This window comes from Cynara cardunculus, assembly GCF_001531365.2.
Source record: "Cynara cardunculus var. scolymus isolate 2C chromosome LG 8, CcrdV1, whole genome shotgun sequence".
Lineage (NCBI taxonomy): Eukaryota > Viridiplantae > Streptophyta > Magnoliopsida > Asterales > Asteraceae > Cynara > Cynara cardunculus.
Window position 1 is genome coordinate 14,220,622 of NC_037535.1, and position 15,884 is coordinate 14,236,505.

At 33.5% G+C, this 15,884-nt stretch overlaps 1 protein-coding gene across 1 annotated transcript in view; it reads left to right on the plus strand.

Annotated features, from left to right (window-relative positions):
- The window catches only part of LOC112516424 (glutamine synthetase, chloroplastic), a 6,165-nt gene extending 1,080 nt beyond the window's left edge, over positions 1-5,085 (plus strand). Inside the window, exons 2-14 of the mRNA XM_025123456.1 lie at positions 743-1,000; positions 1,149-1,188; positions 1,282-1,385; positions 1,469-1,517; positions 1,629-1,735; positions 2,113-2,200; positions 2,300-2,428; positions 2,506-2,580; positions 2,656-2,709; positions 3,317-3,354; positions 3,475-3,634; positions 3,737-3,797; positions 4,669-5,085. Coding sequence (XP_024979224.1) covers positions 753-1,000; positions 1,149-1,188; positions 1,282-1,385; positions 1,469-1,517; positions 1,629-1,735; positions 2,113-2,200; positions 2,300-2,428; positions 2,506-2,580; positions 2,656-2,709; positions 3,317-3,354; positions 3,475-3,634; positions 3,737-3,797; positions 4,669-4,808 — 1,293 coding nt within the window. The 5' untranslated portion in view covers positions 743-752 and the 3' untranslated portion in view covers positions 4,809-5,085. The remainder of the gene's footprint in view (positions 1-742; positions 1,001-1,148; positions 1,189-1,281; positions 1,386-1,468; positions 1,518-1,628; positions 1,736-2,112; positions 2,201-2,299; positions 2,429-2,505; positions 2,581-2,655; positions 2,710-3,316; positions 3,355-3,474; positions 3,635-3,736; positions 3,798-4,668) is intronic.
- Positions 5,086-15,884: the final 10,799 nt, after the last annotated feature.

Below are 15,884 nucleotides of genomic sequence, written 5' to 3' on the forward strand. Positions count from 1 at the left end.
ATAAATAAATGAAAAAGTTAAGATTAGTGATCCCAGTAAGCTTGAATAAAGCTTATTGAAAGAGGGGGCAAAAGTAGGTCTTAAAAAAATAATGTTAAAGTATTAAAATCTAAGGTTAGTGATCCCAATAATCTTGGATAAAGCTTATAGAAAGAGGGGGCAAAAGCTGGTCATAAATAAATGAAGATAAAATCTTAATATCAGTGATCCCAGTAAGCTTGAATAAAGCTTATAGAAAAGAGGGGATAAAAGTTGGTCATAAATAAATAATAATAAAAATTTAAAATCTGAGGTTAGTGATTCCAATAGTCTTGGATAAAGCTTATTGAAAGAGGGGGCGAAAGTTGGTCATAAATAAATGAAGATGAAGTCCAAGGAAATTGATCCCAGTAAGTTGTGTGAAAGCTTGATGTAATACTTTGATCATAGATATCAATGATAGAGATTAATTACATTACATGTTAGTGAAAAGATGAAATGCATGTTATGCTTGTCACATTTGGTGAGTTGGATATAATCTCTTTCCTAAAATGTGTGTATATGTGAACACTTGCTAGTTTGGGGTTTGACCACTGGAGAATGTTGTTTGAAATTCTTTAAACGTTATTCTCCTCATTTGGATTTATTATATTTGATTAGATTCAAGTTGTTCCCTTGCAATTGAATGATATGGGTTCTTTCTCATTTTAATTCCAATTTTATGTTCTTCATTGATGTTGTTTTCTTTTGGTCGATGATATAGTTAGGTGAAAATGGCACAATGTTTGGCTCCTTCAGTGCAATGGCAGATGAGGTTAACAAAGAATGCCATGGAAACGAGCTCTATGACATCCAAAATGTGGAACTCTTTGTCCTTGAAACAAAGCAAGAAAGGAGCACTCAAGACCTCTACGAAATTTAGAATATGTGCTTCATCAAATGGAACCATTAACAGGATGGAGGACCTACTAAACTTGGATGTAACTCCTTTCACTGATAAGATTATTGCTGAATACATTTGGTATCTTCTCTTTCCTTCCAAACCCAATAGATATTTATGTATTCAGATGGCTTCTTAAGAACAACTCTATAAAGCCAAAATGACTACAAAAGTTTGTTATGATACTCTTTGGCTTATTTAGTTCCATGGTTTCTACTTTCTGAAACAGGATTGGAGGTTCTGGGACAGATGTGCGCAGCAAATCAAGGGTCTGTTGGCTTCGGATGCTTTGTTTATTTTTTATATCATCTTTAATTTTGTTAAAATAGAAAAGGGTCATATTTTTTTAATCAATTTTTTAGACACTCCCAAAACCAGTAGAGCATCCTTCTGAGCTTCCAAAGTGGAACTATGATGGATCAAGCACCGGGCAAGCACCGGGAGAAGATAGTGAAGTTATCTTATAGTAAGTCTTTTATCTATGCAAAAAGACTCGTATGTCTCATTTTACATGGTGAAACTAACCATAGTTGAAATTTCTAATTCCAGCCCCCAGGCGATTTTTAAGGATCCTTTCCGTGGTGGCAACAACATCTTGGTGAGTGTAAACCTTGGTGAATTTTAGTAAAATCTCATATAAATATGTATAATCTGAAGAGTAAAATGGCATTACTGATTAACTTAACTCTGTTCTGTTTCTCTTTGGAAGGTAATCTGTGATGCATACACCCCCCAAGGCGAGCCTATCCCTACAAACAAACGTGCTAAGGCTGCTGAGATCTTCAGTGATCCTAAAGTTGTATCGGAAGTCCCCTGGTAATTTTTTGGCTGAAAACATTTTCATCTTTTTTCATGCAACTAAACTTTTAACATTGGTTTCATGAAAAGATTGAAAGTTTTTTCAAGTGATCAAGCATACTAGTTTCCATTTTTATAATTGATATTGATTCTAGAACTGCATCTAAAATTTTGTGACACAAACTAGGAATTGGGAATTGTTGCTGGTTAATTATTAATAAAAATCTAGATCCTATTTGAATTTGTGAGTAATTGTTTGGCCTTAGAAGTCAACTTTTTCTTGTGGAGGGAAACAATTCATTTGAAAAAGAAAAATGAAACAGAAGAGATGGTCCCTCTTTGTTTTTTGATCTTCAGATAAACCGATAAATTTGCTCAATCAAATCTGATTTTAGGTTTGGAATTGAGCAAGAGTACACTTTGCTTCAACCAGATGTGAAGTGGCCTTTGGGTTGGCCTGTTGGAGGCTACCCTGGTCCTCAGGTACTACTCATTATCTCTTTCATTATTTATTTACATGACCACCTACGGGAGGGATATACTGGGTTCGTTTATCATTTTATTTCGTCTCTGAAACTACAGGGCCCATACTACTGTGGTGCTGGTGCAGATAAGTCGTTCGGAAGAGATATATCTGATGCACATTACAAGGCTTGCTTATATGCTGGAATTAACATCAGTGGAACCAACGGTGAAGTCATGCCTGGACAGGTTTTCTTCTACTCATTCTCCTTGTTATCCATTCGATTATGAGCACAAGTATTATGACAACAATTGTGATATCGCAGTGGGAATTCCAAGTGGGTCCTAGCGTGGGAATTGAAGCTGGAGACCATATCTGGTGTGCCAGATACCTTCTTGAGGTGAACCACTTTTACACAGTAAAGATGTAATATTTTCTATCTCCATCAGAATTTAAGGAAAGCTTGTTTCAACAGAGAATTACTGAGCAAGCTGGTGTTGTCCTCACACTTGATCCTAAGCCCATCGAGGTATACAAATCTTGCTTGATGAACTAATTTTCTTTTCAGTTTTCTACAATTGATTCTTAAAAATAGAGAACATGGGGCTTTTGTTCTCTAGTTTGCTCCAATAGATTCTCTATATTGTTCTTTAAAATAGAGAAATATCTAAAACTTGATGCTTGGAGAGGGAAATTAATTTTATATTCATAACCACCAATGAGATTTAATTATTGTTGTCTTAAATAAATTTCTTTTTAAAAAGTGTATTGGGATGATAAATTTATAGAATATAATGGATATTGAAATCTCTATTGACTTTTGGTTCTCTACTTTAGAGAAATTATAGAGAATGTGACGGAGATGCTCTAAACAACCTCCTTGTGAAAAGCAAGGGGAAGGATGCATGCATACATGGACTTCCCACTTTATTTTTTTGGTAACATTAGCCGGCTTGCGTGCACCTTGACTAATTCCCTTGGCCCTGAAAATAATGGCCCGGATAATCTCCAGTGGCCCTAATACAAGGCTCGAACTGGCGACCTATGGGGATGAGCTCCAAGGTGTAATATTTATTTGCCGGTTTCTTGTTGATTTTATAATGAAGTGGAAATGCTCTTGTGGTTTGCATTGACAGGGAGACTGGAACGGAGCAGGGTGTCACACGAACTACAGGTACTTGATTTTTTTTGTACTAATTAATTACCGTTTAAGATGTTCTTGAAGACGTGCAAGAGTTACCGGCATTTGTTGCATTAGCATTTATTAACTTACTTTTGTCCTTTTAATTTGCAGTACACTAAGCATGAGAGAAGAAGGTGGATTTGAAGTAATCAAGAAGGCGATTCTGAACCTTTCCCTTCGTCACACAGAGCACATCAGTGCTTATGGAGAAGGAAATGAGAGAAGATTGACGGGAAAACACGAAACTGCCAGCATCACCACATTTTCATGGGTATCTAAAAATATATAAATTGAAATAGATAATAAACCAAGAAAACAGTTATGGTTTCAAAAGTTTTCTCAACTGTTCTTTGCTTTTTGTGTCAACTTGTAGGGAGTAGCTAATCGTGGTTGCTCCATCCGTGTGGGGCGTGACACCGAGAAGGCGGGCAAAGGTATTGATGTCTTCAACACTTTGACTATTGAAAACCTATATAAACCTGCCATGAACCCCAATATGGCAAATTGGTTGTAAAATATATTTCTTTTGGCCTATTATATTGTCATCTATCTTATCAGCTAGTTTTTACCAAACATGACTGGTTTTATATTAAACTTATAAATTAACAAACAGCTTACTAACCAGTAGCATCAAACCGCTATCATCAGCCAACAACATCTAACCTATAACCAGGGCTGTTTGGTTGGTTTCCATCTAGTCTTGTATGGATAAAGCTGGCTGTTTTTATGGAATAATATCTGTATAGATTGGGAAGGTTTTTTCATAGATGGAAGGAGCATGTTTTTTTTTAATTGGGAGGGTAGGTTCAGAAAAAAAACTTGATTTTCTGCATAAAGCTCTCCCCTGGAAACTTAATGCAGAAGCCACTTCCTACATGATTAAGCCACTACCAATAAGTCATAAACTTGGAGATGGAAGTCTTCTTTTGTTTCTCGACAGTGAAGTAAGACCAAGCTCATGAGTTTATTATCTCAGGCCGGAACAAGTTGATAGGATCCCCTTGTTACGTCCCCATGCCCTCTGTGTGGCGACATGGGGGCGAAAAAAGGAAAAAAATGGATGGAGTTTCTCTCGCTTTTGGCATAGCGCCCCCAGTGGGGGACTCGCATGACGGGCTATTAGCTTAGTGGGTAGAGAGTACCCCTGATAATTGCGTCATTGTGCGTGGGTTGTGAGAGACCGAATAAACAGCGAGTCCCATTAAACTGCTAACATGACCTGAGATTGTGGATGAGTGCATAACCCACACGATATCCTCGCTTAAATTTTGTTCTCTCTTTGATGGTTTATTTTTCTTTGTGTAGGTTACTTGGAAGATAGGCGTCCGGCATCAAACATGGACCCATATACAGTGACTGGATTACTTGCAGAAACTACACTCCTGTGGGCGCCTACTCTTGAGGCTGAAGCTCTTGCTGCTCAGAAGTTGGCATTGAATGTGTAGAAACTTCATCATATAAATCGAAGAAAACATCATCATCGTTCTTCGAAAGCTCGGTTTTCTGTTTTTAGTTGATTTCTTGTAGATAAAGCTCCCATCCCAAAAGCAAACCGTTGGCTTCATATGTCAATTTATTTTCAGAAATTGGGTGTTGTTTTAAGACTATGTTTGATCAGTTTATGCATATTTTGATCTCTTTTTCAATTAAAGAAAAGACCCTTGTGGTTTTGGGGGGGTATTTTCTAAATCATAAATAATGAAGATGATTCTCTTTGTTAAATTGTTTTTCTCTGGTTCTTGGTCGTAAATTAACCATTTATGTTTGATTAATTTGATGAAAATGATGTATTTGTGTGTGATTGGGATGCACTCTGCGGTTACCAAAACAAATGTTGATTCAACGAATACTCGGAAACCATCGCCTTCAAAGTTCGTTGGTTCAATGAATACGAATTTTAGGCTCGAATCAAATTAACAATGAACTTAGTCTTGGAATGAAAAATGGAAGTGTCGTTGTCTATATTACACCAAAATAATCGTATAAATAAGAGCCCCAAACATAAATAGCACGATTTTGTTGAATATGATATCTACAAATCTTACCTCCATCCTTAAAAGATGAAGATATTGTTTCCCTCAATACCATCGACCAGACCAAAAAGCCCTCCCCCCTACCCATCTACAATAAATAGCAGACCTTATGCATGGTTTGCGACCATTTGTAGCATTTCTATCGGATATCATCAGTTATTGAAAAGGTCTAAGGCTGACCACGCCTAACCCTCCACGTCCTCCTTTGCCCGTCTACCTTTTCGATCGATCAATACGCTCTCCACCCTACTCACAAGTCACAATTGCGAGTTACAAATAATTAATCATTACAAAAAACTTGTTAATCTAACACATTTTTTGAGTAAATTTACACTTTTATAATTATGAAGTGCACGTCTCTTACACACTTAAATAAGTGTGTCCACAATAATTTTTCAACACATTTGTATGAATCGTGAGGGAAAAAGTGCCCATTTGCTTACTGAGTTCCATTTGAAACACAATTGATCGATGTTGTTTTATGAGAAAAAAAGTTGTACGAAATGTAGTCGTTTGATGTATACCAAAAAAACTCCCATGATCCTCTATAATTTACAAAGAAGTTGTTTGATTGGTTTTCCATTAAATTCTGTATGGATGTATGGATTAATTTATCTATATAGATTGTGAGAGTTCTTATTTGCGAGTGTTTTATCTTCGAAAGAAGAGGCATATTTTTTAATAGGAAGTGGCAAGTTTGGAAAAAGCTTGTCTTTCTGCATAAATCTTCCCCCTAGAAGCTTACTGAATAATCCATTTTTTATAGTATTAAAACACTACCAAATAGTAATTATAATTAATCAAATAAGTTATGAGTCTCATTAAGCTGCTGCTGACAAACATACCCTAACTTGGATATTCATAGTTCCCCTTCCCTAGAAAGCATTCTTTCCCCGCTCTTTTGTAAATTGCAGTAGATTTGAGAATGAGTGATTCAACGGTAATCTATTGTTTGGAATGCAGAATAACAGAAGAATCATAACAAAAAATCGATACAATAATTATTGGTACATGTTGTATATGTGTTGTTATGTTCTAAAAAAATATAAAATGTTTATTCTAAATCTAATTATTCATTTATTATAGTGTTGAGTACTGATTTAATTATCCTAAATCTTCCACTTAGGTGATTTTTTATTTTCAATTTTATGCTATTTTTGGTATTAATTTGTTTTAAACAAGTCATTGATGTTGTCTATAAATAATTTTTGGTGTTGTTCTTTTTTTGTCTTTGATTGTTGTATTTCTAAAGTTCTTTGAGGTTTGTTTTAATGATATGTGTGTGCGCGCAATATGAAAGGAAGTCATTGATTCATTTCGGTTTTAATTTGATGACAGATTCAAAAACACCTAGATTTGTTTGTATATGTGTGTGAAAAGGAAAGAGGGGCTCAGAAAGAGTATGTGTGCAAGGATAAAGGGGAGTCGAAAATGCTATTTAGACTTACGGAGGAAACTAGAGTTGTAGAAGGGCCAGAGAATGAGATAAACAAGTGATGGAACCGATGAACCCATAGTGACCGACAAGGTTTACGCTTGGAGAAGAAAAAGAGTGGGATGGCTATGCACAATATAATATATTTTTGTTTATTTTTCAAATATAAACTTAAATAAACGAATAAATAGCAAAATGCTATAGAATTAACAAACCCTGTTAACATTGTTAGACACATGGACCAAAAGTGAAACAAAGTGGCAACTAGAGTGCTCAAAAGTGTAATTAACTTAAAGTAAAGACTAAACTTGATAGTAAGTGATAATCAAAAGAATCTAAAGTGTAATTACTCTAAGGTGACGTTTGTATTTTAAGAGGTAATTAAGTCTGAAGTCTTATTTCGCTTATGACTGATAAGAGGTGGTGCTGAAGTCTGAATCTAAATCAATAACATTGTTTGTTTTTATGACTAGACAAACGTCTGAAGTTTGAAACATGAACCAATATGACGATTTGTTTTTATCTTAGGATCAAAACCGTCTTCTTAATATCATTGGCTACGGAAAAGTCTAAAAAGTGAATGATGTTTTTTTTTTTTTTTGTTGCTATTTTGAACAATATTTCTAAATTTTAATCAATTTATATCAAATAAGCTACTTTTGGATTATATTTTATTATTACCGAGATAAACAAATATTAAAAAAAATAGATATAAGATTAACTAAATTACACAGATAAAAAATGATCATACCATAATTATTTGTTTTAACAAGTTGCTTCATCGAAAAATTGAATCATAATTCTAAGAAATAAGTTTACATCATAATTAATATATTATTTATATATTTAACTCAAAAACAAATAAATAGATAAAAATGGCATCTAGTCAACAGCATCCATCTATTTTACATATGTAATATATAACATGAATTAGGGGTATTTTTGTAATTTGTATAAAAGTACAATGGCTAGATGTATAGAAAGGTGATTTCCAGTAGGAGTCTAATAGCTATTGGCATTTATCCTGCTCTGGTTCTTGAGCAGATGGTTTGAAAAGTCAAAAGACGTAGAAAATATAAGCAAAGTCAAAGAACGGGAGCGTGGCAAGAGAAAAGAGGGATTTAACTTAACGTTTGTTTTTTAAGAGGTGTTAAACTGATTTGACTTATGATTTATAAGATGTGATAATGAAGTTTAAAATCTGAATCAGTCAGTTTATTGTTTTTACGTCTAAAGTCTGAAATTTAAATCAATTCATTTTAATTAAATTCAACTAAATTAAAATATCCAATTCATTTAACACATTCAAAACTTCAACTAAAATACGTCAATTGATTCCACACACAATATTAAACATGAACAAAGTCTCATCACAACTAGAATCAACATTCATTTTGCATTAATTATATCGCAATTTCTTCTCTTAAATATCAATATATGTTTGGTTAGCGACACTCTCATGCGATTGAAGCTCTTCAGCCTCATCCTCGCCATCGTCCCCTTTCTCGTTGGTGTGATCATACTCAGAAAGTAACTCATCACATAGACCTTCCTTTCGTGTGAAGTTGTGAACCATAAAGCATGCAATAACGTCTCTTTGAACCTCAAGCATAAATTGTTCGATTCTTTTCAATATCGAAAAACGTGCTTTCAGAACACCATAAGAACGCTCAATTACATTTTTAAGTTTTGCATGAGAATGATTAAACTTTTCATACTTGTTCATTGCTCGTCGACAACGAAAATCTCCGAGCCAATATCTAACATTACGATACGATACCATAAATCCTTGTATACACAACATCACATAGATAATATTTATCTAAAATAAATAAACAAAATAGCTATTAATATGAATATAGTAAATATATTACCTCTAAAATCATTAATATACCTGAAGGAGGAAATGAAAATCTAATAGCACCATCTGTTAAAGCTTTGGAGAACTTTAGAATCATGTGCAATTCTTTCCCATCCGGCAACAACAAATACAAAAATCATTTTGAAGACTCAAATTACCAAAATATTTTTATAACATTCACCTTTTCCTTGTACTCTATATAAATGTTGTTCTTACATAGGGACAATAACATGTATTAAAGTTCCATGAAGGGCACCAATTGCTCCCTACATTAAAGCTAGCAGTCAAAATAAATTTAATAAGGAAGGTTATACAACTATTATTATTTACCTTAAATATTTGTCTTAACCTTCTATTATTCCTAGGGATGTCTAGATTAGGATTGAATGATGTAGGAATTATGATCTCTTTAGCAAACTCGATCATTTTATTCAACACTTCATGCAAAAAATTTATAAATTATTTGTGTTGAGTGTTGGAACCTATTTTTCAACACTTTATAACGTTGACTGTGACTTATAATCATTAGAAAGATAGCCATCTTTTCTTCGATCAATATATGTTTGCTATCTGTTAACCAACCTTTTGCTTTAAAATGATCACATAGTCGGACGAAAGCTTTACGGGACATTCACAAAAACTCAATACATTGCCGATCATTACTTTCAAGCAATTCATTAGTAAATTGACGTCCAGTTATTGCCTACGTATTATCTCTTTTCCTTTTCAAATGTCTTTGTCGCAAGTAGAACATATACAAGAATATGATGATGAGAAGTATGGTCCTTTTTGTTATTATCAATGATGATTTGATTATTATCCATGATAAACATGTTATTAGCATACATAAAATCATAAATAAAAGCTTGTTCCATATCAAATGCATTACGAAATTAACTGCTGGATCTATATGCCTATGACACTAAACTTGACGATACGGCTAATGATACACGATCCCAAAGGTTCACACACATACAAACAAATTAATTTCAATCGTACGATCGAATGTGATTCGATTATTTTTAATCTAAACAATTGTCATGTAAATTATTATTTAATCGAAATAATAACTTCTGATAATAATAAAATATATGTTAATATATATTTTGACTAGTGTTTAAGTCTAATATGTATTTGATACATATTACTATTTCCATTGTTTTATATGCACACTTAATTTGTTATGTGTGACATTAATTATATATGTTTAATATTTTGATATAAAATTTATATAAAATAATTAATAACTAACTAGTAAAACTATGGTTGGTTTTAGGTTGTTTATTGGTTGATTTCTAAGTGTATTGGTTGCTTCCAAGTATACATCAAATGACATTTAAAATATTAAACAAAACAGGATAATGTATGAGATGTAAGAAGTATGTTGGGTGACATGGCCTCCCATGCTTTCTTCTTTTCTTCTTTTTGAATGTATCACACACACATATCTATACTACATGTATGACCATTTAGGTCATTATCTTAATTACAACTCTTGAAGCATAGGTTACAACCATTTTATGCAAGAAATTCAAAAAACTCTTAATTACAAATTTTTATACACAATGTACTAGCATTTCATCCAATATCTCACAACTCCAAATGTTAATTGGGTCAAACCAACCTTTTCTTATCAGGCTTTTAAAAATACCCATTTGCGCCGATTTCTTCTTCTTCTTCAGGATACTATCTCTGCAACGAAAACCACCAAGACCAAAAGCTTTCTTCTTCTTTCTTCTTCTGTGATTTTTGTCACATACGATCAAAACATTTTGGGATAGATAGTCGATACCTTTCTTCTTTACAGATCTCGTTTAACATAACAATGATGGTTTGATGTCACCTCGAGCAGATGTGCGATTTCATGAATCAAAGGGATTTGATGTATCACAACCTCGTTGATACATATAACTCCCTCCTCCCTGTTGATTTAATCTCACAGGTTCTTCAAAACCCTAGAATTTTGAGGTATGCTCTTCAAAACCCTAGAATTTGGAGGTATGCTCTTCAAAACAATATTGATTTCTATTTCAATTTTGATTTTTGCAACTAGAAGAGATTTTAACTTCCTTTCTCTTCTTTTTGGTTTAACCGATTGATGAAGTAAGGCTATTTACAACTTTGAGGTAAGAATCCTCTTTTATTGATAATTTTGCTTAGTATGCGATTGATTGATAATCTTTTCATATAGTTGGTCATGTGAGAAAAACACATATTCTGTCATATTCCCATTTGCAAGGCCACATTTACGTACATACTTGTTAGGATCACAAATCATACTTACACACACACACACAAGGTCATGTGAGAAAAACAAAACACAAACACACACACATACCATAATTCTGCCTTTTTGTAACTGTGTTCACCATGTTTGAATGTGAATCACTTTCCAAAGGAATAATACAGTAGGTAAAATGAATAATACATCAATGTATGTAGCTTTAGAATCTATGTCATATGTATTTGTGAAGTTTGGTTATAAACCACTGCCATCCTCATTTTGTTTTTGATTTCATCTAATAGACACACACATACACACACATTTGGCCACTCATTTTGTTTTTGATTTCATTTTGTTGTTGTGTGCACAGTGTGTGTGTTTAGATACAACAACTGTTACATGTTCATGTAATAATACTCTAACATGGTGAGATACTCTAATCATACTGTCTCTGTTACATTGTTGTTTATAAGATTTTAAGCCATGTTTGGCTTGTTATAAGCTTGATCTTAGCAGTCACAGCCCCAAATTACCTGTTTGGAAATCAAAATGTGCATATAAATAGCATATAACCCTTCACTATTGTCCATTTCATTTATGTTTCAACTAAATGTGCATATAACCCTTCACTTTTGTCCTGCTGTTTTGTTTCGACTATTTTGTGCACCTTTTGCCAAAGCACCTTCTGGTTCAATAACCAAACCTGTAACTGTTTGGGACTGCATTCTGATTATGGACTTACAAACCAGATAGCCAAGTCCATCTAATTCCATCTAATCTGGAAGATTGAACTAGAAGCATATTCTGCATAGATTCTAAAACACAGCACCAAACACAACTAATCATGGTTGCTAATGATGTTACCTGGCATGATTAGAAGCATAACTAATGTACACTATCAGATCTAAAAATATGCCTTTTCTTTTTAAATTTTATATTTGTAGCATATGTGAATATCTCTATACCAATGTGACTGGTGAGAATACWTGGTTTCACATCTATAACATGCTAAAACATTAACTSGTATTTGTATGTGATTTGTAAGTCCATATTTCTGTTGATCTTTGTCTATTTGGTTTTTCTCTGCACAACTATATGACCTTCTGTTTATAATGCATCTACATCATCATCTACAATGGTTTCTATACCATCTCTGAATTTAGGACTCTTGGTGGTTCTTTTTGTGTATCTGTTAGGTTGGGGGTTGAGGTAGGGGCAATTAGCTTACTCTTACAGTGATAACCCGATTGAAATCACATAATAAAATAACATTTTTTTTGAACTTTTAGTAATTATGCATCAGAAAGGGAAACACTTACCATTTTGATTTACTTAGGAAACAACTGAAAATGTTACCTTTTCAATTACTGAACCAACTGAAAAAGATACCTGTCAACAACATCTGTTTCTTCATGGTTTTGTTGTTAAGGGATTAAAACAGCCCCCCCTTCCAACATGTAAACAAGTTGCAAAATCCAACATGCTTTTGTTGGTTAGTACACAGTAACCTATGAGCAAAAAAGGGGCTATACAATTGAAACTGGATTTGATAGGTTTTTCTCCCTCTCCTACCTGTCAAGAGTTACGAATCTGTATAATTTTTTAAGTACCTTTATCTTATATTTTTAAATGTTTATTTCTTTTTCCCATTTCATCTTATACATACACATAGAAACATAAACAGTTTTGCTCCATTTCATTGTAATATTTGTTATCATATCCTGCAAATATGATAATATGATCCATCTTCCAGTTTAGTTCATTGCAATATATGAAAATATGATCCATCTTCCAGTTAAGTTCACCAAAATGGCATACTTAAATATAATCCCTTTAAAGAATTTTAGCACATATGAGAGTGGTCATACATCTGAGAATATCCCTTGTTCCGACAGCTTACGAAACTAATGATCAAAGTAACATATGGATAGTATAGCACTGTGAGATGCGATTGCGAAATGCACTTGATCTTCAACTACTCTACGATAATGTCAAGGTCCAAATCAACACCCAAGTTTTAAACACTATCCTTCCAACTTCAGAATCTCTTCCCACACAAAACAAGGTGTTAGTTCCATCTGTAATAGGTTACCTAATAGTAGCTGAACATGAGCTGCTATATTGTACCCTCTACCCATTCTGCCTGAATTGACCCTTGTGCTAAATAAAGAAAACAAGGTATATTGATTTATATAACAAGCGTAAATGTATATATCATGGGAAGTAAACCTCTAAGCCAATATGTACAGCAGCCGTCATACCAATTGAACTACCAACTACTGAAGAGAGATCCAATTTGTATGCAAATCTAATCTTATGGATGGGTTGTCATCATGTGTTTTTTTATCCTAATGGATTAAGTAGCCTCTTTATACATCATACAATATAGTGTACAAACTGTCAACGAGAAAGAGAGCGTGTGTAACATAAACTTCGATGATCAATGTCTGACCTGGAGCTTGCAATCTCAGTCAGAATTGGTTGCCCGCCAATGGCCTCACACGTCGTCTGTATACACGGTTTGTAGGTTTAAAACCCTTGCATAAAAAAGAAGCACCAAAAATAGTTAATCAACAATGCTTTGGTATATGCTTTGATATACATTGATAAGTTCATTCTTGTTCACCTTGATGCTTTTCTTTAGGTGATCAAGTTCTATAACTCAAGTAGTTATGTTAGGACAGTTAAGAACGAACTTATTGCAGGTGGGGTGTTTCAAACCATCATCTTTGTCCTTAACTTGGGAGCTAATATGAAGCGTGGTATGTAATATGGATCATCTGATGCTTGCTTTTCTTCATGCACATGTTTTTGCAAGATCATGTGAACCTTATAGATGTTGCTTCTTGATATATGCAGGGGATTGAAAGAACGTTCAACGCTCATTTCCTTGCCGGTCTTGTTCAAAGCTTAACATATTCACATTTGTTCGAGTCCAAAATTACCAAGAGAAATTTGCTGAGAAATCCTAACAGTTTCTTCTCCATGATTTCTTGTTTATTCTTGTTACTAAATTTTAGAAACAAACCGTGATTTGCAAGTGTTGGAACTAGGAAGGATTGTATCTTAACGAATGTATATAGATATGAATATGGATACATCATGAACATCAGCTAGCAGGTATGAACTTGTTGCATTTGTTGCAGATGCAGTAGAAATTTGCATATTGCAAATAGCCAATGTATATGGATTAGTGGATTTGCAGGTACTCTGCTGTTATATATGCTAACAGAAAATAGAATAGCATTTGGTTTGCAAACAACAGAAGAACACAACTCTCCACCCAAATTGACTCCAACGTAAAACCAACTTTAGAAGACCTTTTCCCTTGTTTTTACTGCAGCTGTCTTTGCAATGAGAAAGCCACGAAAGTTTTTCTTAAGGTAAGATTAAGACTTTTGTGGCTGCTGTCAGCTGCTGTCCAGCAGCTCTTTTCCATTTTCGACGTCGATTTCGTCTTAGAAGCAATCCAAATCTGCAGAAACTCAAAAATCTAAAAGTTGTGGGGCTGTTTGTTAGCTTTCCAGATCATCTTGAATAACTTAAATCCAAGCTCGGATGAGTTAGATATGCTTGAAATACCATAGTATCATAAAGCTGTCAAAAATATTTTTTTGTCCCTTTTTTGCTCCAAAGTGTTTCGAACCTATCGACATATAAAAACGCATCAATGTTGTTTTGTTTTACCATTTTAGTGTGTTAAAGAGGGATGCTTGATGTGAAATTAAGGTAACTTTTAGTGGCGGATCACCTATTGTTTACATTTGTTTATGTTCGTTAATGTTCATTTACGCTCGTTTACATTTGAAGTTGTTTCATAATTTGATTAGTCCTAGGAGTACATTTATACTCTAAAAGCGGATGTGTGTTGTATGAAGTGACTTCTACATTTCTGGGTATCAATTAGTCCATAACGAAGAATTAATCTCTACGTTCTAGAAGCAAGTTTTTGGAGCATCATAATGTGGGTTTTTATATTGGAGGTTTTGAAGAGGTTTTTCAACATATTCATAGGTTTTTAGGAGTTTCTTTTTTACGCGGTAAGCACTTGCTGATAAGAATCAACACTCTAACTAATTTTACCGGTAAGCACTCCTACTAGATCCTTAATAAGTATATGAAAACCAACAATATGGTCATATAGATGCACCAAGTTCTGCCTTTTATAATAGTACTCTTTTAGCCTCTCTTTTTTATTAATCAATTTTCCTTGGTTTGATATAGGAAATGCAAAAAATTGAATGAACTGATAGCTATCATATTAAGGCATTTGTTTAGTTTTCAAGAGTGACAATCAGTTTGAATATACGGATGAGTGCATCACGAAAACTAAACAACAGTTTGGATATAGGAATGAGCATTATTTACAAATGATTGTATTTCATTGTTCAGTCAAGAATTTCAAGTTTTGTTATGAGTTATGAGTATATGTGTTAGAAACCCAATATATGAGAAAATATTTTTCCATTCAATCTTGTGAATACACCATATTAACGTTTAACTTTATATATTAGTTAACTTGCAAAATAACCACACAAACTCATGATTCAAGGCTAAACTTAATGTTCAGAATTGTGGTTCACCTGCGCTGCATCGCACGGGTACACCACTAGTATATATATATATATATATATATATATATATAGAGAGAGAGAGAGAGAGAGGAGCGTTCAAATAAAAACTTGCCCCATTTGTATAAACCGTGTAAACCAATCTCATTCATCCATATTCTTGATCAAGGGCAAAAATTAGTTTACTTTATTTTAGGAAATTAAAAATTAAAAAATAATAAATATTTATTTTATTTCAATACTAAGGACAAAATTGGTAAACGAAGTTAACATTTTGTAACTCCTTTCCAGATTCATTTAATAAAAAAAATCAATTTTTAATATTATAATATATTAAAATCTTTAAATCTTTCCATTCATATGAATATGTTTCATCATCATGAAACGAGTGCATGAA